Source organism: Babylonia areolata, chromosome 7 (assembly GCF_041734735.1).
Source record: "Babylonia areolata isolate BAREFJ2019XMU chromosome 7, ASM4173473v1, whole genome shotgun sequence".
NCBI lineage: Eukaryota > Metazoa > Mollusca > Gastropoda > Neogastropoda > Buccinidae > Babylonia > Babylonia areolata.
In genome coordinates this window covers 10,213,850-10,241,221 of record NC_134882.1, presented here as the reverse complement: position 1 = coordinate 10,241,221, position 27,372 = coordinate 10,213,850, and the positions used below count along the sequence as shown (strand labels likewise).

At 40.5% G+C, this 27,372-nt stretch overlaps 1 protein-coding gene across 2 annotated transcripts; it reads right to left on the bottom strand.

Moving 5' to 3' along the window:
* Window positions 1-1,125: 1,125 nt before the first annotated feature.
* LOC143284146 (NADPH oxidoreductase A-like) lies at window positions 1,126-27,232 on the bottom strand. Of its 2 annotated transcripts, none has more exons than XM_076590800.1 (12): window positions 26,845-27,232; window positions 24,896-25,034; window positions 22,513-22,657; window positions 20,438-20,672; window positions 19,374-19,473; window positions 16,024-16,143; window positions 13,625-13,767; window positions 12,104-12,274; window positions 9,627-9,861; window positions 7,593-7,676; window positions 5,150-5,271; window positions 1,126-2,681 (listed from the first exon to the last, which is right to left on the bottom strand). In XM_076590800.1, exons 2-12 carry the CDS (start codon window positions 24,933-24,935, stop codon window positions 2,508-2,510), a joined length of 1,569 nt encoding a protein of 522 aa, XP_076446915.1. In that variant the 5' UTR covers window positions 24,936-25,034; window positions 26,845-27,232; the 3' UTR covers window positions 1,126-2,507. The 2 variants fall into 2 exon arrangements, with proteins under 2 accessions (XP_076446915.1, XP_076446913.1); XM_076590798.1 differs by lacking the exon at window positions 26,845-27,232 and adding an exon at window positions 24,012-24,133 and having other exon boundaries at window positions 24,896-25,028.
* Window positions 27,233-27,372: the final 140 nt, after the last annotated feature.

Here is a 27,372-nt window from a genome sequence, read left to right as displayed (position 1 = left end):
TGTTTTTTGACTGATTCAGGAAAGAAGAAACCCATTTTAGAAAATAATGATATTTATTATTAAGATGATATGTTTGACTAATAAAAAGAGAAAAAAAATGTTTTGGCTGCCGTAACTTCCGTTCTGTTTGATAAGTCGAATTATATAGTTCTTAAAGAAGCAAACATGATGAATTACGACAAGACACTGCATTTAAAATGGATACGAAATTCAGTGTCCATACAAGTAAAACCTCAAAAGCCAATCTGAACACCCAAACCCAATCATCTATATCACAAAACCATGACAATGCAAAACCAAACAACTACATAAATCATTCCCACTCTTTTATCTCTCTCTCTCTCTATATATATATATAGAGAGAGAGAGAGAGAGAGGGAGAGAGAGAGGGGCCAGGCTTGTTGGAAATGGGAAGGCAAACAAACAAACAAACAAAAAATCGAAACAAAGAGATGAACAGAAAAGAGGAATTTTCTTGCACAGATACAGCAGGTGGGGATGCTATTTATACTGAAATACATCTGGCATCCCAGGTTTACCAATCAGCCTGTGTAAGGCACAAGCAACACTCTCATTTTCCCTGTATGTTGTAGTGTTTTGTAATTTTTTGCGGCTTATACATACTATTAGTAGTGATAGTAGGTTTAAAAAATTTTTTTTTTATGTATTTATCTATTATTTATTCACCCCCCCCCCCCCCCCCTTTTTTTTTTCACATGGCCTGACTGAGCGTGTTGGGTTACGCTGCTGGTCAGGCATCTGCTTGGCAGATGTGGTGTAGCGTATATGGATTTGTCCGAAAGCAGTGACGCCTCCTTGAGCAACTGAAACTGTAGTGCTTTGTTGTGACCTTGTGGTGAGTAAATATGGAATGTTACAAACATGACATTGTAAAGTTTAACACTGAAAGTGCTATGGGATATCAATGTAGTATTGTACATTGCAAGCGATAATATGACACAATGATATTAATTAAAAAAAAAATCTGTTTAATTCTCACACACAGAGAGAGACACACACATACAATTAAAAAAATTTTTTTTTTATTGTTTCACTTATATATGGCATTTCAGAATTGATTTTTTTTTTAACAGAGATAAAACAAAAACAAAAAAAACACATAAAGCACATCATGCCCACAAAAAAAAAAAAAAAAAAAAAAAAAAAAAACAAGAGAAAAAGTCTTCTGTTCTTCTATGTTTGTTTGTATTTGTCAAGAATGTTTTTGTTGCTTTACATTATGGCAAATATAATCACAGAATGTCACAGGCAAGATATGGCATATTTTGAAAACTTTTTTTTTTTTTTTTAAACTTTTTCTTTCAGTTCATACTTTCATAAAGGTAACAAAAATAGTGTAGACCCACAGTATTAAGAACATTCTTGCACAACCTGGCACAAAGGTCAAAAAAGCAAACCCAACTTATGGCTACATATATTTTGTATAATACATAAAAGAGAATGATACATAAAAAGGAAGGCATCAACATTATATTAAAATCAGTTAAAAAAAAATCTATTTATTAAAAAAGGAACACGCACACACACACACACACACACACACAGAGTTGCATTAACATTCCTTTCAGGAATATAAAAGAGCATCAGCACTTAAGTGAATGTCTGTTAATAACGACATGATCTAGTTATATTGTGTGATAGGACCAAACCGATCTCCATAGACACTTTAGTTCTAATTATAAGAAAGAATATTTTGAAAACTTGGACTCATTCATTTTCTTCTGCGTTTGAGGGCTGCATCACCCATTTTCACTTGTATACAATGTAAAAGAGAGCTTTTATATGTAAGACTTTTCTTTACCCCGCCATGCAGGCAGCCATACTCCGTTTTGTTGGGGGCTACTGAATATACAAAGAATTAACAGGTCAGGTTTCTGAAAAAGTCCACCATCATGCAGTTGTATATAGAATGAATAAATAAATAAAATTTTTATTTTCTGAGGGAAATAGATAACATGTACATGCTTTTTTTCCCCATCTATGCCTTGAAAAGAAAGAAACAAACAAAAATAATGATAAAGATAAAAAAAAAAAAACGAACAAGGAAAAGGAGAAGTGAACAAACAAGAGAAATTTCAAAGGAGAAACACAACTGATATAAAAGACGAGAGGAAGAAAACGGATATATAAATATATATATATATAGATATAGATATTTAGATACACAGAGATATACTGATATATATATCTCTCTATATAGATATACTGATATATATCTCTCTATATATAGATATACTGATATATATCTCTCTCTATATGTACACAGAGAGATAGAGAGGAGACAGTGAGATACAGACAAATCAACAGACATGAGAGAGATCGAGAAAGAAAACTGTTCCCATGTCTGCACATTCCAATCCGTACAAGATACAGGTTCTACACCAACTCAAAAAAAACAAAACAAAACAAAGATCGTTCCAAGTTGTGAGGAGCAAGTGGAAACGGACAGCACAGCAGCAGTGAACGTCCCGTCCTGTCCCGTCACGTCACGACAGCCACACATCTTTCTGGTACCGCGACGCTTGCTGCAGGTCCATCAGGTAAGTGTGCGCGTCACTCGCTGACCTCTGACCCTGCTGCTGTATGACGGACTCCAGCGTCCTCTCCACGTCGGGGGCGAACCGTCCGGCATCCCCACACACGTACACCACAGCTCCTGCCTACACAGCCAATTAAATATCAGTTCACTAATCACTTAATAGATGAATAAATCAATCAAATTAAATAACTGATTAATCATTAATTGATTGATTGATTAATTAATTTCAGTTTCTAAAGGAGACATCACTGCGATCAGACAAATCCATATATACGGTTCACCGTATCTGCCAGGCAAACGCCTGACCAGCAGCGTTACCCATCTTGCTGTCAGGCCTCAAGTGCAGGCTTATCTATTTGTGTACCCGTCAGAGTGAATTTCTTGTACGTAATTTCGGCCAGAGGACGACACTTTTTGTTGCCATGGCTTCTTTTTCAGTGCAGCATGTGCATGCTGCACACGGGACCTCAGTTTGTCATCTCATCCAAAAGACTAGATGCTCAGTCTGATTTTCAAGTCGAACTTGGGGGAAAGGGCGAGAGTGGAATTTGAACCCAGAACCTCACGCACACTGTACTGGCTGATCAGAGTCTTTACCTTTCTGCCTTCTTCCTCCTACAATAAATAAATAAATAAACAAATAAGTAAACAACCAAACATATCATGCTACATATTCGGGCAAAAGGATGGAAAATAACCCAAAAAAAAACCCATACAAACTGACTGATAACATTTCTGTTTGTATGATCTAGACAGATGCATCATGTCAATAGGGTGGGGTGCACATATATGGAATCAATCTATCGATCAGCCCCTCAACTGTCGAGTGGCGATTTAGTGCCTCTACCCAGGTATATGGCCTGCTGTGCAAATGACTCATGTTTGTAAACTGCTTAGAGCTTGGTCTTTGACAAAGTGCTATGTAAGTATCCATATCATTCATAGGTGATCTGTAAGTATCCATATCAACCATAGGGGCTATATAATTATCCATATCAATCATACGTGCTATATAAGTCTCCATATCATTTATGTAGGGTATTTAACCCTTTCGCTGCCAGGAAAATAAGATTTAAGTGAAATCTATTTGCCAGGGTTTTTTCACAAAAAACGGGTATAAATTTTCCAAAAATTCTGTGCTCTTTGTTATTGGAGAAAGACCCATAAAAGTATATATTTTCTGAAAGGTAAATGAATAAAGAATACAAAACACATGCTGTTTTCCCATTTCATATATATTTCAGTGACATGCTGTTGTTTTGAAATCAGTGTTTTGTTTTTTGTCACATTTTCAACTTGTTCATTACAAACATTAGTCAGGTAATTTGCACAAAAACATCATATTTTCTGGACAAATGGATATCTGCAAACACAAAATCATACTAGAACAACCACAATATATATATATTTTTTTAAGAGATAGATACACAATACATTGTGACTTCTCCAAGTGATAAGATGGATGTGAGGCCACGCCCCCTCAGTCTCCACCCCCCTCCTCCTCACCCCTCTCACACGGTCACTTGATTCAGTTCTCATCAGACCGCGTTGGCTGCGTGCCAAGAATATCGCTCTGCTGCTAATTCGGTCATCTGTCGTCTGCTAACATGTGTACAGCCGGCATCACTCACTGACAGTCGCATCTTGGCCACTCTCTTCATTATTCATTTATTTTCTATCAGATCGTCCTATAAATGTTCATCCCTATCTTCTCCTTCGAATTTAGGCTTCAATTCTTTCTGAGCATCAGCTAAAGAAAGAAATCATGGTTGATTTAGTTCGTCACGATCGCATGTCTTGAGCACGGCGTCAGTCCGACATTTTGTTGAGCGAGCGAGGAGAGAAGTCAGGCAAACACTTGGACAGTGACCCAACCAAAACGTTCAAATAAAGGACTGCTTCATGACGTAGATGGGGTTTCTGGCTATGAATAGAATCTAGAGAGATTCCCCAGGCTAAAGCTACCACTATTTTTGCCAAGGAAGTGAATGCAAACCAGGGAAAAGTCAGAATATTTCGATGACGAGTTATCTCGTCATGCAGGCAGCGAAGCATACATGCTTGCCATGACGAGTTATCTCATCATGCAGGCAGCCTAGGGGTTAAGTATCCATATTTTCTTCATTCATGGGCTGCAACTCCCACATTTGCTTGTATGTACACGAGTTGGCTTTTATGTGTTTGACCATTTTTACCCTGCCATGTAGGCAGCCATACTCCATTTTTGGAGGTAGTATCCATATCAATCATAGGTACTATGTAAGCATCCATTTCAATTATAGGTGTTAAGTAAGTATCCATATCAATTATAGGTACAAAATAACTATTCATACCAATGGTAGGTGCTATATAACTATCCATATCAATCATAGGTGCAATATTAGTATCCATATTATTCATAGGTGATGTATAAGAATCCATATCAATCATTAGTGCTATATAAGTATCCATATCATTCATGTATGGTATGTAAGTATCCATATCAATCACAGGTGCTATATAATTATCCATATCAATCACAGGTGCTATATGACGATTCATATCAATCATAGGTGCTATATGAGTATCAGTATCAGTCACCGTACCCACCTCGTCCAGCAGTTTCCAGACCAGCACAGCATCTTCCTTCAGTAAATCCTGAACGTACACACGACCCTGGTATCGGGAAAAGGCCACACGGGCACACACCACTCCACTGGCCACCCACCTCTCTAGCAGAAAGAAAAAAGAAAGCAGGCAGTATACGCCCCATTAAAATGCAGTTCTGCAATTGTATTGTACTGGATTGGATTGGACTGGAATGCTCTGGACTGCTTTGGAATGCACTGGATCATACACTTTTTTTGTTGTTGTTGTCACAACTGATTTCTCTGTGTGAAAAAGCAACTGGTTCTGGTGCTTGCTCTTGAGTATTAGAGGAAATAGTTTGTCAGTGGGACTCCTTGTTCCCTCATCATCTCATGTACACAACATTTGGATGTAAAAGAAATGTTCTGGAGCAAACAGAATGTATGGGGAAATCTGGACAGGTCATGAATGGGTAAGGTGCTGAGGGTGTGTGACATGTGAAACAGAATGAACATTTAAGCCCATGAAATTGCTGATTATCATAAAAAAATTTATGTGCATGTCCTTTTCAAATGGCACCTTTGAGCAGTTCATCACTGTCGGTCTCTGACCAAGGATAGGCACTATACAAGTATCTGAAAAAGATCACAGTTATAACAAGTACAGTGCCTCAGTTTGAAACATAATAACTTTTATAAATTTCTTAAATTTCAACAACAGCCCACACTGGCTGATTTGAACAAGTGTCAAAGGATCATCAAGCTTAATCCTTTACCGCCAGTCAATTCAGAGTGCAAAATTCCCTTGTGCTATAAGCACAGAGAAGATGGTGTCTGAGAATAGCTGGGGATTCCCCCTGTGATGTGCAGAAAATATGGCCTATCCTACCATTGAACCATAAGAACAGTAGATAACGGACCTATGATCTGGTCACCTTTCAGTGACATGGGTCCTCTATCTAGCTTGTGCATAAATGCGAGTTTGGCAGTGAAAAGGTTAAAACCTTCTTTTCTTTCTTGATCTCTTCTTCTTCTTCTTCCTCTGCGTTCGTGGGCTGCAACTCCCATGTTCACTCGTATGCACACGAGTGGGCTTTTACATGTATGACCGTTTTTACCCCGCCATGTAGGCAGCCATACTCCATTTTCAGGGGTGTGCATGCTGGGTATGTTCTTGTTTCCATAACCCACCGAACACTGACATGGATCACAGGATCTTTAACGTGCGTATTTGATCTTCCGCTTGCATATACACACGAAGGGGGTTCAGGCACTAGCAGGTCTGCACATATGTTGACCTGGGAGATCGTAAAAATCTCCACCCTTTACCCACCAGGCGCCGTCACTGTGATTCGAACCCGGGACCCTCAGACTGACAGTCCAACGCTTTAACCACTTGGCTATTGCGCCCGTCCTTGATCTGCTCAACCCAAGAGAATTTACAGCCTCAGCAGGCTTCCTTGTCATACAGATGCAAAGAAACAAAACAAACAAGAGAGGCAAGGCCTTCAAGACTCACTTGTGATATGTATTGAGTATAGTTTCAAAATGTAATGTTTAAGATGAGAAAGATCAGTTTAAAGCAAATTAACTCCCCTAGCATTAATTACAGAGTAATTTCCCTTTTTTACTATCTGCACCAAAACGTTTGCAAAATAAATAAAACTTCCATGCTGAGCAAAAGAAGTTCCTGTTTGAACAGAAAATGATAATAATGACTGCTCTTGTTGTTGGGTCAGAATATCAGATCAAAGTGCCAAGTTTAGAGAAAACAAAAAATATAAATATAACAGTAAATGCAGTTTGCATATAATTAGGCTTCATTCTTTATTTTTTTGTGCCCATCCCAGAGGTGCAATATTGTTTTAAACAAGATGACTGGAAAGAACTGAATTTTTCCTATTTTTATGCCTAATTTGGTGTCAACTGACAACGTATTTGCAGAGAAAATGTCAATGTTAAAGTTTACCACGGACACACACACACAGACACAGACACACACACACACACACACACACAGACAACCGAACACCGGGTTAAAACATAGACTCACTTCGTTTACACAAGTGAGTCAAAAACCCCCCCAGAAAATATACTGAAATTGACTGGCTTTTCCTCCAAACTGACATGTGGACACAGCCAGAAATACTGGAGAAGATAATTCCCTTTCCTTGCCTTTCATGTACATAGATGAACCTGGAGCCAGTTACATTGCTCGGACAGAAAAGCCTTGTATGGTCGTAACCCGCTGCTAACTGTGTGTAGTATGGAACTGACCAATGGCGTAGTTTGGTCAACGAAGGCATTTAGTCACGTGTAACTGTCAAAAAGTTAGAACCAAGCAATGCAACTGGCACCTGGAAACGAACTTTAACCCCACAGGCAGTGCTCCTGTGCAGGGTTCAGGGAGTTCAACAACGGATACAAAAAGAGACACGGACACTGCAGGTATCTAGAGTTCGTACCAATTTTCTGACGATATAAAAAGTCCTTCTCTGGATGCCGGCATCCAAAGTAGAGGTGGATGTCTCCTTGACTGTTTGTTAATTCTGCAAAATGACAATTTTACATGAAAGGAGTGAATGCATTAAAAAAAAAAAAAAAAAAAAGAAAAAAAAAAAAAAAGAAAAGAAAAACAAAACAAAAAACCATGAACTACTGCCTATTAAAGTGCTCAATTAATATTGCAATGCCTTTTTTTCTCCTAGTAGGAATCTTTTTTTTCTCCTTGTAGGAACCATGTGCGCGCACACATACATGCACACATACAATCAAATGCAAAATCAATTAGAAAAATGAAAACCTTGAACTACTGCCAATTAAAGTGTTCAACTAGTATTCCAATGCATTTTTTCCTCCTAGGAATCATGTGCGAGCACACATACACACACACACGCATGTACACGCACACACACACGCACGCCCGCACACACACACATACTTCTTCTTCTTCTTTTCCCTTGATTCCGTGAAGAGGCTATTGGGGCACCAAACAGAACTGTTCACCAGATTCCTCCAGGTCTGTTGGTTGTGTTTTTTCTTTTCTTTTTTTTAAGCACTGACTGGTAGGCCCCCCTTTCATAACAGCGACATAAGAATCAGAGTGCTGATTGTGGTTGCTCTACGGAAGAAGTGTGTCAAAGCCTGGGACTCTGCAAATGGTTTTCCTGTCCTTCTACAGTGTTGTCAGTCCACTGTTGTTGTTTTTTCTGTCTTCCCCTCCATCTCTCCTCCTTCAGCAGTTCCTTGAAAGGAAATTTTCTATCTAAAATTACGTTTAAGTAACATACTTACCGTGACCCACTAGTGCAGACTCCGGCAGGGGTCTTACATTCCTGTCCTGTGCAAACTACTATCCGCCTATGCGGAGAAAACGAAAGTAGCTACGGCTGATAACCTCCCGGAAGTAGGTTACCTCCCCTGTGCATCCCTGACTAGTGCCCTCTTTTTCCGGCAGCCATCATGACTCCTGTTCCTGTGCTCTTCATACGGCTAAGTTTTTTTTCCATATTTTCTGTCTGTCTGTCAATTCTCTGGTGTTCTTGTTTTTTTTAAAATTTTGTCTTCAACTAGGTCACATAATTATATGGTTCGATTGGGAGATCAGGCTAAAATTAAGGCACGATCGCAATCGATTCGTGGACACTCTGGGCCCTCTATTTCGGGCCCTCTCAACAACGCCTCCCTCCGATCAACTCCAGACCTCCACCACCTCCTGCACCTTCTATACTGGCATAGCTTTCTTTTCTTAATTAATGTCAGCAGATCTTCATAGGATCAATGTGCTGCTTGACGGTTTGGTGTTCAGTGTATCTGATGTTCAGTATCTTGCAACAACACCTACTTCCAGGGCATGAATTCTTCTTTCCAAGTATGCTATGATTGAGGGTCCATGTCTCGCATGCATACAGGAAAATGAAATATACCAGTGCATGCTGATGTCTGAACTTGTGTTTCATGGATATATTGCTGTCTTTACATGAAGGTTTCAGTCTGGGCAGTGCTGATGTTGTCTTCGTTACCCTTGAGAGAATTTCTGGTTTGTCGACAATGGATCCCAGGTAGGTGAACTCTTGAACGAAGCCCAGCTTCTGTCCCTGCTCAGTTGTATCAGCAGTGATGGAGATATTGTGGCTGGCCATCGATGTGGCCTTTTCATGCCATGATTTGCCATGCCAAGTCGTATCTTGTCCGTGTTTCACCCAGTATTTTAACAAGCTCAGCAAGTTCTTGCTCACTACCTGCCAAGCCATTGTTGTCACCCATGAAGCGAATATGTTGGAACAGCTTGGGAGACAGGAGGCAGCCCTAATGGACTCCAGCTTCAACACATATGCAGTCGGAAATCAGTGGTTGCAGAACTCATTGGTTCGGTTCGTTTGATCATAAATGACCAAACACAAACACACACATGCACAAACACACACACCACACACACACACCTACACACACACACACAAACCTACACCCTAACACAAAGCAAACAAACATGGCACAACCTCTGGTCTGTATGTAGGCCATGAACGGCGCAATCCCAGTGCCAGCAGAAATCAGGAGGATGGGGGTGGAGGGAGAGGGGGGCAGACGGAAGTCCGGGTTGGAGCTGACGAACACCGGCAGCGACTGACCGACGTCCAGTCTGTCCTGGAGATAGGTGGTGGCCACTCCCCCTTCCTCCCTCCCCTCTTCCATGTAACGCACCACAGCCACCGTCAGGGACAGACGGTTCACATCCTGCCGCACAGGTCCTTGGGTTACCGAACATGACACGAAGGGATGAGGAGGAATTTGGTTTCATGTCCCGTACTCACACACACACGCACACACACACACACACACACACAGGTGACTTGACTTGCTGACACTTTCTTAAAGTACTGATTTCACATGTGGCATGGAGTAATATCTTTATGACTAACAGCGGAGGTGATGAGATGGAGTAGTATCTCTATGACTGACTAACAGCGGAGGTGATGAGATGGAGTAGTATCTCTATGACTAACAGCGGAGATGATGAGATGGAATAGTATCTCTATGACTGACCAGCAGTGGAGATGATGAGATAGAGTAGTATCTCTATGACTGACTAAAAGCGGAGGTGATGGGATGGAGTAGTATCTCTATGACTGACTAACAGCGGAGGTGATGGGATGGAGTAGTATCTCTATGACTAACAGCGGAGGTGATGGGATGGAGTAGTATCTCTATGACTAACAGCGGAGGTGATGGGATGGAGTAGTATCTCTATGACTGACTAACAGCGGAGGTGATGGGATGGAGTAGTATCTCTATGACTAACAGCGGAGGTGATGGGATGGAGTAGTATCTCTATGACTAACAGCGGAGGTGATGGGATGGAGTAGTATCTCTATGACTGACTAACAGCGGAGATGATGAGATGGAGTAGTATCTCTATGACTGACCAGCAGTGGAGATGATGAGATAGAGTAGTATCTCTATGACTGTCTAACAGCGGAGATGATGAGATGGAGTAGTATCTCTATGACTGACTACCAGCGCAGATGATGAGATAGAGTAGTATCTCCTTGACTGACTAACAGCGGAGATGATGAGATGGAGTAGTATCTCTATGACTGACTAACAGCGGAGGTGATGGGATGGAGTAGTATCTCTATGACTAACAGCGGAGATGGTGAGATGGAGTAGTATCTCTATGACTAACAGTGGAGATGATGAGATGGAGTAGTATCTCTATGACTGACTAACAGCGGAGATGAAGAGATGGAGTAGTATCTCTATGACTAACAGTGGAGATGATGAGATGGAGTAGTATCTCTATGACTAACAGTGGAGATGATGAGATGGAGTAGTATCTCTATGACTAACAGCGGAGATGATGAGATGGAATAGTATATCTTTATGACTGACTACCAGCGGAGATGAAGAGATGGAGTAGTATCTCTATGACTAACAGTGGAGATGATGAGATGGAGTAGTATCTCTATGACTGACCAGCAGTGGAGATGAAGAGATGGAGTAGTATCTTTATGACTAACAGTGGAGATGATGAGATGGAGTAGTATCTCTATGACTGACTACCAGCGGAGATGAAGAGATGGAGTAGTATCTCTATGACTGACCAGCAGTGGAGATGATGAGATGGAGCAGAATCTTTATGACTAGAATCTTTATGACTAACAGCGGAGATGAAGAGATGGAGTAGTATATCTCTATGACTGACTAACAGCGGAGATGAAGAGATGGAGTAGTATCTCTATGACTAACAGCGGAGATGAAGAGATGGAGTAGTATCTCTATGACTGACTAACAGCGGAGATGAAGAGATGGAGTAGTATCTCTATGACTGACTAACAGCGGAGATGAAGAGATGGAGTAGTATCTCTATGACTGACCAGCAGTGGAGATGTTGAGATAGAGTAGTATCTCTATGACTGACTAACAGCGGAGACGAAGAGATGGAGTAGTATCTCTATGACTAACAGTGGAGATGATGAGATGGAGTAGTATATCTTTATGACTGACTACCAGCGGAGATGATGAGATGGAGTAGTATCTCTATGACTAACAGCGGAGATGATGAGATGGAGTAGTATCTCTATGACTGACAGTGGAGATGATGAGATGGAGTAGTATCTCTATGACTGACTAACAGCAGAGATGATGAGATGGAGTAGTATCTCTATGACTGACTACCAGCGGAGATGAAGAGATGGAGTAGTATCTCTATGACTGACTAACAGTGTAGATGATGAGATGGAGTAGTATCTCTATGACTGACTACCAGCGGAGATGATGAGATGGAGTAGTATCTCTATGACTGACTACCAGCAGAGATGAAGAGATGGAGTAGTATCTCCTTGACTAACAGAGAAGATGAATAGATGGAGTAGTATCTCTATGACTGACTACCAGCGGAGATGAAGAGATGGAGTAGTATCTCTATGACTGACTACCAGCGCAGATGATGAGATGGAGTAGTATCTCTATGACTGACCAGCAGTGGAGATGATGAGATGGAGTAGTATCTGGGCTGCAGAGGTCGCAGGGAGGTGAGGAGGGAGTGCAGGACGGGCACAGGTGGAGAGCTGGGCAGACAGGGGCCACCGCACCAGTCCCGGAGCACCTGCACCAATCGTCTGGAGTCCAGGTACGCCACGCACTCTTCCTGAAAACCACCCACCTTTGTTTTTGTCCTCACTACTTTGTTCCTCTCACTGTTTCTCCTTTGTAAGGCAATGAAACGAGGCAGGTATAGATAGATAGATAGATAGATAGATAGATAGATAGATAGACAGATAGATAGACAGATAGAAAGATAGATAGATAGATAGATAGACAGATAGGTAGATAGAGAGATAGATAGATGGATAGATAGATATATAGACAGGTGTGTGTGTGTGTGTGTGTGTGTGTGCGCGCGCGTGTGCATAAACAACTACAACCACAGAAAAACAATAACAAGAAAAGGAAAAAAAAGGTCGATTTATCTACATGGTTCCATTCTTCTGAACAAGCTGAGAAACTATCCATCATTCTCCCCTCATGATCAATATATCAATGTCTGAAGAATGCCCTTTCTCTCTTTATTTTTTTTTGGTCTTTACTGGGAAATCTAGATTCCATAAAATAATCCAGGTGCTGACGTTCATGTCAAGAAGTTTGGATGCCAAGATATGGTTTTTTTTTTTTTTTAGTATTGAATGCAGAGGAGAAGTCAACAAGAAGGATGCAAACTGGGAGGCTTACTGCATGCACAATGAAACACACACACACACACACACACACTCTCTCTCTTTCTCTTTCATTCACCCAGTGAATTGCTGTATCCCTATTGCCTTGTCCTGTTGGAGTTTCCCTGTTATGTGACATAGGCTACAGGTATCGTGGCATTTCTTTTTTAACTGCTAATTGGTGTTAAATTTTAGTGATTACACAATGTTGATTGAACTGCTCTAATTAATCCATTCTTCGTTTATTCGCACCCCCCTTCCTCTCCCCATTTGCCAGACACACACGCAAACACACATTCAAATTCAACTTGCGATATGTTAAAGTCTCAAATCCCTGAATTGAAATCATCTTCAGTGTTGACGATCTTCAGCAGTCCATTGCTAATGTATGACTTTTTCAACTCCTTGTTAAACAGTCCAGTTGGTTCGCTGTTATAGTTGTTAGTTTTTCATTAGAAATATGTTATATTGTTATGATTTTTTGTTTATTTTTTAAACAAAACTTAAATCAATAATTTTCACACACACACACACACTTTCACTTACTCATATGCGTACACAGTAATCCCCCCCCCCCCCCCCCACTTGATTTTTTTCCTTCCCTTGTCTAATATCACTTACAGTGAAAAGACATTAAACTAAAGAACGAACATTCAAATTCACATATGCAAATATGCACGTATACAAACACACACACACACACACACACACAGATATAACACATCTGTGATCACACAAAGTGAAAAGACGTCAAATCAAAGGAAAACAGCTGGGACTTGAACTACCTTTGAGGATAAAAGACGAGACAACCAGGGGCGATCACTGAGGAGAAAGGTGTCGGGATGCTGACTTATCACTGAAAGAGTTGCACGTGTGGCTTTCTTGATGTCGTAACACCACTGCAGTGCCTCTCTCGCAGTCATCTGTCCTGCAATACGTTAAACAACATTCCAAGTCTGAATGGATTTCATAAATGGGAATAAACAGAAACAAGAGAGGCAAGGCCTTCAAGACTCCTTTGTGATAAATTAAGTCCCCTAGCATTAATTACAGAGTAATTTCCTTTTTTTACTATCTGCACCAAAACGTTCGCAAAATAAATAAAAATTCCATGCTTAGCAAAAAAAGTTCCTGTTTGAACAAAAAATGATAATAATGACTCCTCTTGTTGTTGTGTCAGAATAAGAGGTCAAAGTGCCAAGTTTAGAGAATACAAAAAATATAAATATGACAGTAAATGCAGTTTGCATATAATTAGGCTTCTTTTTTTAAATTTTTTTGTGCCCATCCCAGAGGTGCAATATTGTTTTAAACAAGATGACTGGAAAGAACTGAATTTTTCCTATTTTTATGCCAAATTTGGTGTCAGCTGACAAAGTATTTGCAGAGAAAATGTCAATGTTAAAGTTTACCAAGGACACACAGACACACGGACACACACACACACAGACAACTGAACACCGGGTTAAAACATAGACTCACTTTGTTTACACAAGTGAGTCAAAAAAAAACAACACTAAGAAACTCTTCATTGCTTCTGCAGTTTGGTTAATCAGTAGTGATAACAAATAATATTAACACCATCATATTATTATTAATAAAGGGGATTGAGAAAATACTCAAGAAAAGAAATATGTAAGAACTTGACTGCAATGTGATGACATCCAAGCACATGCAAAACATCAGTTTCTTCTATTGTTACTCAGTTTAAATTATTTGATGTATCAGACTGCTAAAAACCATTTACGAGTCTTGCCCTCATCAAAGGTGGTTGGAAGGAAAGACAAAAAAGTTAAAGAAGTCCAAGACTGATACAACCTGCATCATATACTGGTAGATATACTGACTGTTAACACCAAAGGATGCAAAGGAAATCCTATCATCATGACTTAAGGTTGTCACGACGGCAAACATCCATCATCATTTTTTTTTTTTTTAAACCGTCAAACTCTGACATGAATTTCTGTGAACTTGGGACACTTCCTGCCTGCTGTATCCCAAGTACACAAAAATATGATAATTGTACAGCTGGAGAAAAATGAATAGCACTCAACTTATCCTATATTCTCCTAATGGACACAGTTTAGCACAGCTGTTCTCTCAAAAGATGATCAGCATGGATACAGTTCAACACAGTTGTTCTCCCAAAGCCAATCAGCAACGGATATGATTTAACACAGTTGTTCTCCCAAAGATACTCAGTATGTATACAACACAGATGTTTTCCCAAAGATAATCAGCATCGATACAATTTAACACAACTGTTCTTCCAAACATAACCAGCATGGATACAATGTAACACGGCTGTTCTCCCAAAGATAATCAGCATGGATTCACACTTGTTCTCCCAAAGATAATCAGCATGGATTCACAGTTGTTCTTCCAAAGATAATCAGCATGGACGTAATTCAACACAGTTGTTTTCCCAAAGATAATCAGCATGGATACAATGTAACACGGCTGTTCTCCCAAAGATAATCAGCATGGATTCACAGTTGTTTTCCCAAAGATAGTCAACGACGATGCAGTTCAGCACAGTTGTTCTTCCAAAGATAATCAGCATGGATACAATTTAACACAGCCGTTCTCCCAAAGATAATCAGCATCGGTACAATTTAACACAGCCGTTCTCCCAAAGATAATCAGCATGGGTACAATTTAACACAGCCGTTCTCCCAAAGATAATCAGCATCGGTACAATTTAACACAGCCGTTCTCCCAAAGATAATCAGCATGGGTACAATTTAACACAGCCGTTCTCCCAAAGATAATCAGCATGGATACAATTTAACACAGCTGTTCTCCCAAAGGTAATCAGCATGGGTACACAGTTGTTCTCCCAAAGATAATCAGCATGGATACTATTCAACGCAGTTGTTCCTCCCAAAGATAATCAGCATGGATACAATTTAACACAGCTGTTCTCCCAAAGATAATCAGCATGGGTACACAGTTGTCCTCCCAAAGATAATCAACATGGATACAATTCAACACCATTGTTCTCCTAAAGATAATCAGCATGGATCCAATCTATCGCCATAAAAAAAACACCCACAACAAAACATTTCATGTAATCACAGCTAGCATGAGAAAAAGCTGATGTTTACTCCCATCAACTGCTTTCACTTTGAGTACACTTGAACTAGAAGACAAGGCTTTGTGAGCATGTAAAACCAAAAGATACCTTGGCCGCGGAAAGCGGGTCTGACATCTGGGAGAATCTCCTTGCCAGTCAGCGCCAGAACGGACAACACTGAGTCCACAGCGAGTGGGTTGTTCTGTGCGTACAGCCCCAGGGAATCCCCTGCAACGGAGCATTTCACTGGATGTATGAGATGTTGATTCTCTTTGCAGGCAAGCCCGGGAACAGCCTTGTGAGTGCAGGACAGTTCATCATTTATGTGACACACCGTTCATTATGTACAAACCTTGCATGTCCGTTTCACTTTTAATGAAGAAATTGATCGTTTGTTTTCGTGTCTGCAGAGTCCTCTGATTGCAGCAAAATGCATTTGGTGTAATGTAGTATTAGTGTTCTCTGGAACAAAAAAAATACATTTGTAGTCTATTGCATTGGGTTGCATAGTATTGTATTGTGTTGTATTGTATTGCATTATATTGTATTGTATTGTATTGCATTGCATTGTATCGTATTGTATCATATTTCTTGTATTGCTTTTCTTTTCTTTACTGTACTGTACTGCTTTTTTGTCACAAAAGATTTCTCTGTGTGAAAATTGGCTGCCTTCTCATGGAGAGAACTTTGCCACAGTGCATTACCAACCATGTTTTTTGTGGGTTTTTTTGTTTTTGTTTTTGTCTGCAAGTGCATTTGGTATTGCACAGTTGTTCTCCAGTGCAGCTAAATGTATTTGATATAGCATTGGTGTTCTGTGGTGCAGCTAAATGCATTTGGCATAGCATCAGTGTTCTTCAGTGCAGCTAAATGTATTTGATATAGCATTGGTGTTCTGTGGTGCAGCTAAATGTATTTGATATAGCATTGGTGTTCTGTGGTGCAGCTAAATGCATTTGGCATAGCATCAGTGTTCTTCAGTGCAGCTAAATGTATTTGATATAGCATTGGTGTTCTGTGGTGCAGCTAAATGCATTTGGTGAAGCATTAGTGTTCTCTAGAACAGCTAAATGTATTTGGTTTTGCATCAGTGTTCTCCAATGCAGCTAAATGCACTTGGTATAGCACAGCTGTTCTCCAATGCAGCTAAATGCACTTGGTATAGCACAGTTGTTCTCCAATGCAGCTAAATGCATTTGGTATAGCACAGTTGTTCTCCAATGCAGCTAAATGCATTTGGTATAGCACAGTTGTTCTCCAATGCAGCTAAATGCACTTGGTGTAGCACAGTTGTTCTCCAATGCAGCTATATATATTTGGTATAGCACAGTTGTTCTCCAATGCAGCTATATGTATTTGGTATAGCACAGTTGTTCTCCAATGCAGCTATATGTATTTGGTATAGCACAGTTGTTCTCCAATGCAGCTATATGTATTTGGTATAGCACAGTTGTTCTCCAATGCAGCTATATGTATTTGGTATAGCACAGTTGTTCTCCAATGCAGCTAAATGCACTTGGTGTAGCACAGTTGTTCTCCAATGCAGCTATATGTATTTGGTATAGCACAGTTGTTCTCCAATGCAGCTACATGCATTTGGTATAGCACAGTTGTTCTCCAATGCAGCTAAATGCACTTGGTATAGCACAGTTGTTCTCCAATGCAGCTAAATGCATTTGGAAAAGCACTAGTGTTCTGCGGTGCATCTGAATGCATTTGGTGAAGCATTCGTGTTCTCTAGAACAGCCAAATGTATTCGGCATAGCATCAGTGTTTTCCGGTGCAGCTAAATGTATTTGGTTTTGCATCAGTGTTCTCCAATGCAGCTAAATGCATTTGACATTGCATTATTGTTCTCCAATTCAGCTAAATGCATTTGGAAAAGCACTGGTGTTCTGCAATGCATCTAAATGCATTTGGTGAAGCATTAGTGTTTTTTTTTTGTTTTTGTTTTTTACATTATAGTTATTATTTATTTATTTGTGTAAGCTTATCTATCATTTATTCACCTTTTTTTTTTTTCCTCAAGGCCTGACTAAGCGCGTTGGGTTACGCTGCTGGTCAGGCATCTGCTTGGCAGATGTGGTGTAGCGTATATGGATTTGTCCGAACGCAGTGACGCCTCCTTGAGCTACTGAAACTGAAACTAGTGTTCTCTAGTGTTCACTTGGTATAACATTAGTGTTCTCTTGACCTGACACCCTCTGGAGTTTTTTTTAGTTCTGAAGGTGTCATGATTATAATTGTGAAAAATCAGAATATTCTCCTACGAAAATATAACTCGACTGACTGAAGCGAACAGCATGTTTCGTGCCAAAAAAGGTCAAGTGATCATTACTTACTTACATATCCGCTTTGGCGGCACAAACCCAACTTTCCTGAGTGTGACTGCAAACTTTTTTTTTGGTTTGTTTTTGTTTGTTGTTGTTTTTCTTGTTTAGTTTAGTTTTGTCTTGCACTTCAATCTTCTTTTCATTGTCAAATAATGTGTGTATTTTCGCCATTGCGTTTGTGTATTGCTTGTTACATATGAACGAGCACGATATAAGCTCATGCTTGTTGTTGCTCAAGTCTTCTTAATTGAACGCTGTATTGCACCTTGTTTCTTGATATTAAAAAAAAAGTTTAAACCAAACTTGCACGATGAACACAAGATCAAAGGAGTGCAAGTGCCAGGCCTCATCCCACTCATTCAGATGAATCATGTATGTGTAATATATGTTGCATGGTCTTGTAGGTGTTTGAACATGCCATTGGGAAGAAGACAGATTAAAAACATTAGGAAAGAAAAAAAAAGAAAAGACAACAGAAAGGAGAAAAATGATGATGGAAGGAACAAAAAAAAAAAACCAAAAAAAAAACCCAACAAAAAAACTTCCAGGGATGCTGAAACTATCCTGCTCACTTGCAGAACTTTTAGGCATCCACTGATTTCTCCTAAAAAACAAAAAAACAAAAAAAAAAACCTCGTTCAGATGAGATGATAAACCAAGTCCCGTATGCAGCATGCACACAGAGCATGTGAATGGACCCATGGCATCAAAAAAGCTGTCCCTGGCAAAATTCTGTAGAAAAATCCACTCAAATATGATATACTTGTGTATGAGTGCATGTGATTGAAGCCTGACTGAATGACACAGGAGCGACTGAAGGGTGCCAGTCAGCTCTAACCAGGTAGGTACCCGGCAGTCTTCTGTGCAAAATGACTCTGTGTTTGTAAACCACTTAGAATTTTCTAACTGACCAAAAATTGGTGCAATATACATATATCAGTTTCAATAATTATGATAATGATAATGATAACAACAACAACAATAATAATAATAATTCACCATAAAAAATAATAACAATAAAAACAAAACTTAATAATAATAATAAATAAAATAAATGAATAAAATAAAATGTTTTCAGAATCATTTAAATAACTAGAGCCAGCAGAGCACAGTAGACATACAGACCCGGTGTCCATACCAGACCACTGCCGCCGATATCCAGCTCACAATGTATTGTCTCGCGGTCTGCATACACATCTTCTACATGAGTCAGTGGATGCTTGACCTAAAACACAGACACACGCACATGTAAACACACAGACACAAACACACACACCAAACACACACTCACGTACACATACACCTCGCATGTGTGCAAAAATATATGCAAACACAAACACACACACACAGACAGATACACACACATTGTTAGCAATTTTCCAATAATTCTGAAATAAAAGTCCAATATTCTGTCAATCATGGATCAGACTAGCTCTGTTTATACACACTACCTGCCTCTTTCTCTATGCCTCTTTATCAATGCACGTATGCATGTGAGAGAGAGAGAGAGATATGGATACGGATACGGATACGGATGGTTTATTCAATAATAAGGCCATGGCCCCTCATGAAGGGGGTACAGTGAACAGTAATTCACAACAATAAAGGCATACTAACAACAATACACGTCAGTAAATGTTCAACGACAAGCTGAGAATACACAACAAATAATTAACTACATAATGTATTGCGTTTTTTAAACGCTTTGTACAAGTAAACAGCAAACTGTTTTGTAATGGTTTCGTTTGTCGATGACATCAGCAAAACAAGTCCAAATGAAGTTGGGCGTGTGTAATATTTTTGTGGAATTAACTGGGATCTAAGGTCTTCCAAAGCAGGGCAGCACAACACAAAATGAAGTTCAGTTTCTTCAGCACATCTGCATAATGGGCAAATGAGAGAGACAGAGAGAGAGAGAGAGAGAGACAGAGAGAGACAGAGAGAGAGCAAGAGTGTGTGTATGTGTGGTCAAGAAAATTTCAGTTCAGCTTACTGATGACCACATTCTTCTTTTGAAACCTTTACTTTGTATTTAATAATTTGCTATAATTTGTTATATACCCAGAGCATCTGTAATAAAGCAGATTAATAAGAAAACAATAGCAAACAAAGTGGGAAAAAAAACCACACACATTTTTTTTTTTTTTTCAAACTACCAACAAACTAGATTCCGTATCCCCATACTGAACCTTGAGCGTTGCTAAGAAGGGCCTCTGCCGATTATGACCAGAGCCTGCACTGTCGCCGCTGTCGCATATGTCGTCCATCTTTAGATAATCCTGGCGCAGGTCAGGACACGTTTCCTCAGCCTCCCGGCTGCTGATCCAGCTCTCCAGCTGACCCATCCACCCCTCTATCACTCCCCAGTCCTCCCCGTCCACCCGCGTGGCTGTCACAATCTCCTGCGCTCCCAGCTCACGAAGTCTGCAAGGTGTGTACGCTGAATTCGCGTGATCGGCCAGGAGGTGTCTTTTGTGTGTGTTCCTTCTTTTGTTTAACGTCTATCCACAATTGTGATTTCAGACAAAAATCCATCACCTTCCCCACCCCACCCATGCCTTGAATTATCACTACTTTCCGTATTCCTCTCTCCTCAATTAGCTAAAAAACAAACAAACAAAAAACGAACTAATTATTCGAACAGTGTGTGTGAGTGTGTGTGTGTGTGTGTGTGTGTGTGTTCGTTCTTTAGTTTAACGTCTTTTCACTGTAAGTGATATTAGACGAGGGAAGGAAAAAAATTGAGTGGGAGGAGGGGGAGGGGGGGGGGGGGGGGGGATTACTGTGTACGCATACGAGTAAGTGAAAGTGTGTGTGTGTGTGTGTGTGTGTGTGTGTGTGTGTGTGTGTGTGAAAATTACTGATTTAAGTTTTGTTTAAAAAATAAACAAAAAAAACATAACAATATAACATATTTCTAATGAAAAACTAACAACTATAACAGCGAACCAACAGGACTATTTAACAAGGAGTTGAAAAAGTCATACATTAGCAATGGACTGCTGAAGATCGTCAACACTGAAGATGATTTCAGTTCAGGGATTTGAGACTTTAACATATCGCAAGTTGGTATATGATCGGTTGTTGTGTGTGTGTGTGTGTGTGTTTTGTTACAGTTTTTCTGGGAGGCATTTCTGTGTTCGGATAAATCTATTTACGCCACACCCCATCTGCTATGCAGATGCCTGGCAGCAGCATAACCCAATGCGCGCGAGTCTGTCCTTGAGTGCATGCATACCTGTCAGAGTGGATTTCCTCAGCAGAATTTTGCCAGAGGACAACATTGGTTCTTTTTCAGCATGCCAAGTATGTGCTGCATAGGGGGACCTCGGTCTATCATCTCAAATGAATGACTAGATGCTCAGTTTGATTTTCCAGTCAAACTTAGGAGAAAAGGCGAGAGTGGGAACCGGACCCGACCCCTCACGGTCACTGTATTGGAAGATAAGCGTCTTAACCATTCTATCTTCTGCCACCTTCCTCCTGTGTGTGTGTGTGTGTGTGTGTGCGCGCGCATGGATTTATGTCAGTATGTGCACACCTGTAGCCATGCATACATACATGGAGTTGAAAGCACTGTTGGAGTGTCAGCAAGGACAGGTCGGAAGGCGTGAGCAAGGACAGGTGTGAAGACATGAGCAAGGATGGGTAGGAAGATGCGAGGAAGGACAGGTAGGAAGACGTGAGCAAGGACAGGTAGGAAGACGTGAACAAGGACAGGTAGGAAGATATGAGAAAGGACAGGTAGGAAGACGTGAGGAAGAACAGGTAGGAAGATGTGAAGAAGGACAGGTAGGAAGATGTGAGGAAGGACAGGTAGGAAGATGTGAAGAAGGACAGGTAGGAAGACGTGAGCAAGAACAGGTAGGAAGACATGAGGAAGGACCAGTAGAAAGATGTGAGCAAGAACAGGTAGGAAGACGTGAGCAAGAACAGGTAGGAAGACGTGAGCAAGAACAGGTAGGAAGATGTAAGGAAGGTCAGTAGGAAGACATGAGGAAGGACAGGTAGGAAGACCTGAGAAAGGACAGGTAGGAAGACATGAGGAAGGACCGGTATAAAGATGTGAGCAAGAACAGGTAGGAAAACGTGAGCAAGAAGAACAGGTAGGAAGACGTGAGTAAGAAGACATGCGACAGGACAGGTAGCAAGATAAGAGAAAGGGCAGGTAGTAAGACGTGAGGAAGGACAGGCAGGAAGACCTGAGGAAGGACAGGTACAAAGATGTGAGCAAGAAGAACAGGTCGGAAGATGCAAGCTTTACTGGTCAGCCATCTGGAGGCCAGCCCGGCAGAAGTGGGGGTAGCTGGAGTCGCCCAGGGCCAGCAAGGAGAAGTGCACGTGACTCAGGGGTGGGCAGCTCTTCTGAAGGAACACCACAAATGGCCGACACTCCGTGGGAAACACTCCTGGACGTCACAAAGAAACACTCCTGCTGAACATCAAACTCACAACAAGAAACACTCTAAGAAGCACTCCTGAACACCACAGGAAACACTCTTATACATCCCACAGGAAACACTTCCCCGACATTGCAAGAAACACTCCTAAACATTCCAGGAAGCACTTCTGAACATAACAAAAAAACACCAAAAACAAAAAAACTCTTAAACATCACAGGAAACACTCCTCAGCATTTCAAGAAACACTCATTAAAATCACAAGAAACACTCATTAAAATCACAAGAAACATCAAAATCACAAGAAACACTCATTAAAATCACAAGAAACACTCATCAAAATCACAAGAAACACGCATCAACATCACAGGAAACACTCCAAAACATCTCACTTCATAGGAAACACTTGAACATCAAAGGAAACATGTGAGCATCACAGGAAACATTGAACATAACAGGAAAGGTTGAACATCACAGGAAACACTCCTGAACATAACAGGAAACTCCCCTGAACATGACAGGAAACATCATAACTGTAGCGTTGATAGGTATAGCGGCCTAGTCATTAGTACACTGAACTTCAACCCAAAGATTAGTGATGGTTCAAATGCTGGCGGTGACAGAAGTTTCCAATTTGGTTGTCCAGACGATATTGCCAGTGCCTTACACACACACACACACATACACACACACACACACGTCACCTTATTCAATATCACATACTAAATACAGCTAGTGCCAAACTCAAAAACGACTTCACTTGAGCTACAGACAATGCATATCAAAATGCCATGCAGAAGACATTGAGACATCATCAGACTCTGCAATGGGCACAACAGCTGAGGGATTAAAGCGTTGGACTTTCAACCTGGGGAGTCCTGTGTTTGAATCTCAGTCAAGGCACCTGGTGGGTTAAGGGCGGAGACTTCTCTGATTTCCCAAGTCAACATATCAGCATCTGCTAGTGCCTTTGTGTGTGTATATATGCATGCAGGATATCAACTACCCACATTAAAGATCCTACAATCAGTGTCAGTGTTCACTGGGTTAAGAAAACAAGAATATACTCAGCATGCATGTCCCTGAAAACATGGTAGAGTAAAAATAGTCATACACTTAAAAGCTCAGTTGTTCATACAAGAGGACATGAGAGCTGCAGCCCATGAACACAAAAGAATAACATATGATAAGTCAAGTCAAGTCAAGTCAAGTCAAGGCAAGGCAAGGCAAGGCAAGACTAGATGAGACAAGATGAGATGAAAAAATACACCAACCATCCCTCCCCCCCCACACCCCCACACGCCCCCCACCTCCCACAACCTCCTCCACACTACCCCCTCCCCAAATTTGAAACATTAGATACCATCACCACAGGTGGACACAATGAAAAGGCAGATAGATTCCCTGTCCCACTGCACATGCTCATGGTGTTTGGCATTCAGCATACGGGGCTGCCAGTGACTATTCTCTGATAATTTATGTAGCCTGCAACAGATGGCGATGCAAATAATTATGAGACATCCACTTCAGATGCAACCCTAGATCATCCACTTCATACACTCTCAGAATGACAATCTACACACACACACACACACACACACACACACACACACACACACACACATGCATGCATGCACATGCACACACATACACACATTCACAAGCACATATACATGCACATGCAAACACACACATGCCCACATGCACACACACACACAACACACACACAGTACACACATTTACACACACACACACACCTGTATCTGAAACTGAGAACAGCCTAGAGTCAAAAGATAGAAAACTGAAACAGCAAACCACATGTGCGTGCAAGCGCACACGCGCGCGCACACACACACACACACACAATGCATGGCATTTTATTATGTGACAATTACCTTTTGCTCAAGTGAAGTGGTGTACGAGAATTGCACTCCTATTCAGCACATAACATAAAAATTGAACAAGGAGGCTCATGTGAATCTATTCTAAGGCACTAGCTACAATATTGTGTCTATAAACCTTTATTTGTGGTTTTCATGGCAAATAAATATGATTCTGATTCTGATTCCGATTCTGCACACACATACACAAACATACAGCTGAAACTGTGAAGAACCAAGGGTCCAGAGACAAAAATAAGATAAAATAAAATAAAATAAAATGAAATGAAATAAGATAAAATAAAAGAAAAAGAAAAAGAAAAAAGAAAAAAAGAAAAAAAAAGAAACAGTAAATAAACAATGGTACCTGCCAAGAAGAATTGTGGCCAGCTCCTCACTGAACCCATACTCCGTGGCAAACATCACCAGAATTTGCCGTCCTTTGTCAGCAAAAGTTGACTGCTGAGGTTTGGTGTTGGTTCCACTTTGTTTGGGGAGACATGGATCTGGTCGGCACATGTGATACAGACTTCACAATAAGTAAAGGACCACTTCATCAAAGCACATAATAAAGAAATAAAATAGAATAATTTAGATGTACTACAGACGTCATAAAAAGTTATGGACAACTTCGTAAAAGCTGGTACGCTTTCATAAAATGCTAAAATAAATCCAGAGATGATTTATTTCATGCATGCTGATCATTTTTATGTATTTATCTTTTATTTATTTATTTTATTTTATTTAATTTTTAATTTTTTTTATTTATTTCATTTATTTATTTATTTATTTTTGTTATTTTCTATTTTTTTTTTTTTTTTATGTTACTTTTTATTATTATTGTTATTATTATTATATATATATATTTTTCTCAAGGCCTGACTAAGCGCATTGGGTTACGCTGCTGGTCAGGAATCTGCTTGGCAGAAGTGGTGTAGCGTATATGGATTTGACTGAATGGAGTGACGTCTCCTTGTGCTACTGATACTGATACTGATCATGATAACCTCATATGGTCTACCTCCGGCCTCTCACTGAATACAAAAACGGCTGCTTCAGGCATGCAAGCACCATGAACAGCTTGAAAAAAAAAATCCATGTTTCAGCCAAAAATTGACAGCTGTCCAGTGTCTTATTATATAAAGGACAGGTGTGTTTTTTTTCACTGGAAACAATGGAAGTGTATACATGTGCACAAAGGCACCTCTGGTTACGAGTGGTGTTCTTCACACTGGCTGCATTCACCATTGTCTGCTTAAAATTCAGCATCATTTCACTCATGAAGAATAGTGTGCAAGTTCCTTAGAGGCCCTTAACTTCTTGTGACCCTTGTATAGACAGACAGACAGACAGATAGATAGATACATAGACAGATAGATAGACAGACTGACAGATAGATAGATATATGTAGATAGAGAGACGTGTGTGTGTGTGTGTGTGTGTGTGTGTGTGTGTGAGAGAGAGAGAGAGAGAGAGAGAGAGAGAGAGAGAGAGAGAGAGAGAGAGAGAGAGAGAGAGAGAGAGTGTATCAATAACAGTATCAGTAGCTCAAGGAGGCGTCACTGCATTCGGTCAAATCCATATATACAACACCACATCTACTAAGCAGATGCCTGACCAGCAGTGTAACCCAATGCGCTTAGTCAGGCCTTGAGAGAGAGAAAAAAAGAAGTAAAATAAAAATAAGCTGTAAAGTTTCAATATGTGTATGTGTGTGTAGTCTTGTACATAAATCGATCAATCAAATCATTCTAACCAGCCTTTAATAAAATGCTGCATTCTGGAATCTGAGGAGGCAATTAGATAGGCTGCTGACATGATGTTTTTGTTCTACATGTTCATGTGATTTATGTATACATACATATGAATATATATATATATATATATATTATACACACACACACATATGTGTGTGTGTGTGTGTGTGTGTGTGTGTGTGTTAAAATGTTTGTGTATAATGTGTGTTCGTGTGTGTGTGTGTAAAGTGTGTGTGTGACTTATGGAGGGAGGGAGAGAGGGTGGAGGAGAGAGAGAGAGAGAGAGAGAGAGAGAGAGAGAGAGTGAGTGACAGACACAGAGACAATAAGAGTGTCTGTGTTTGTTTGTGTGTGTGTGTGTGTGTGTGTGTGTGTGTGTGTGTGCGCGTGCGCGCGCTGTCAAATCCTAGAAGCTTTCCTTCCATTTTCCTCCCCCCGCCCCCCTCTCCTGAAGCTGTAAAGTTTCAATATTCCTGGAGGAAGAACGGATAACAGGGAGGATCGAGGCAGCTAGGGTGGCAATTAAGATCTCATTCAGTGTGGATCACACATTGCTTACCAATGAAGGCGTCCAGTGAGTTACTTGAACCAGACTCCCCACTTTGGGCAGGCTTGATCAGATACAACAAGTAGGACACCGCGGCTGTGATGAGCATCGAAACCAGAACAAAGCCCAACATGGTGACATCTGATCTGCATGCTACTTTCGATTGCATGCAGACCTCCAGCTCCCATTCAAAAACGCTCTGTGATTTTCCACCCGTCCCCAAAGCTTAAACACCTATTTTTATCTCCACATTGCAGGATAATGCACAAGTGGATCTATACCTACGTTACTATTTTTTTCGGAATGTGGTAGATGATACCGCGTGCACTTTGACCCGTCCAGCTCGGGTCATGATTGTGTTGACTGACCCGAACGGAAAGATCATTACTTGGTTTCAATGTCAAACAGATGCTCAGAGTAGCGCCTCTTTGTTTTCGCCTATGTATAAGGTACCTGTGCATTTTGTTGTTGGAAGAGTGTGTGCGTGCTTAAATAATTTTGGCACTTCATCTTAGCGGGTTTTGAATATATTTATTTGCC

Excerpts from the sequence above, each read along its gene's own strand:
- LOC143284146 (XM_076590798.1), bottom strand. The coding sequence starts at position 24,951 with ATGTTTGCCACGGAGTATGGGTTCAGTGAGGAGCTGGCCACAATTCTT. Across the intron at positions 20,673-22,512 it reads GGCCTCCAGATGGCTGACCA|ACTTCGTGAGCTGGGAGCGC; the intron begins GTAAAGCTTGCA and ends CACACCTTGCAG. Across the intron at positions 5,272-7,592 it reads TTTATATCGTCAGAAAATTG|AGAGGTGGGTGGCCAGTGGA; the intron begins GTACGAACTCTA and ends TCTTTCTGCTAG.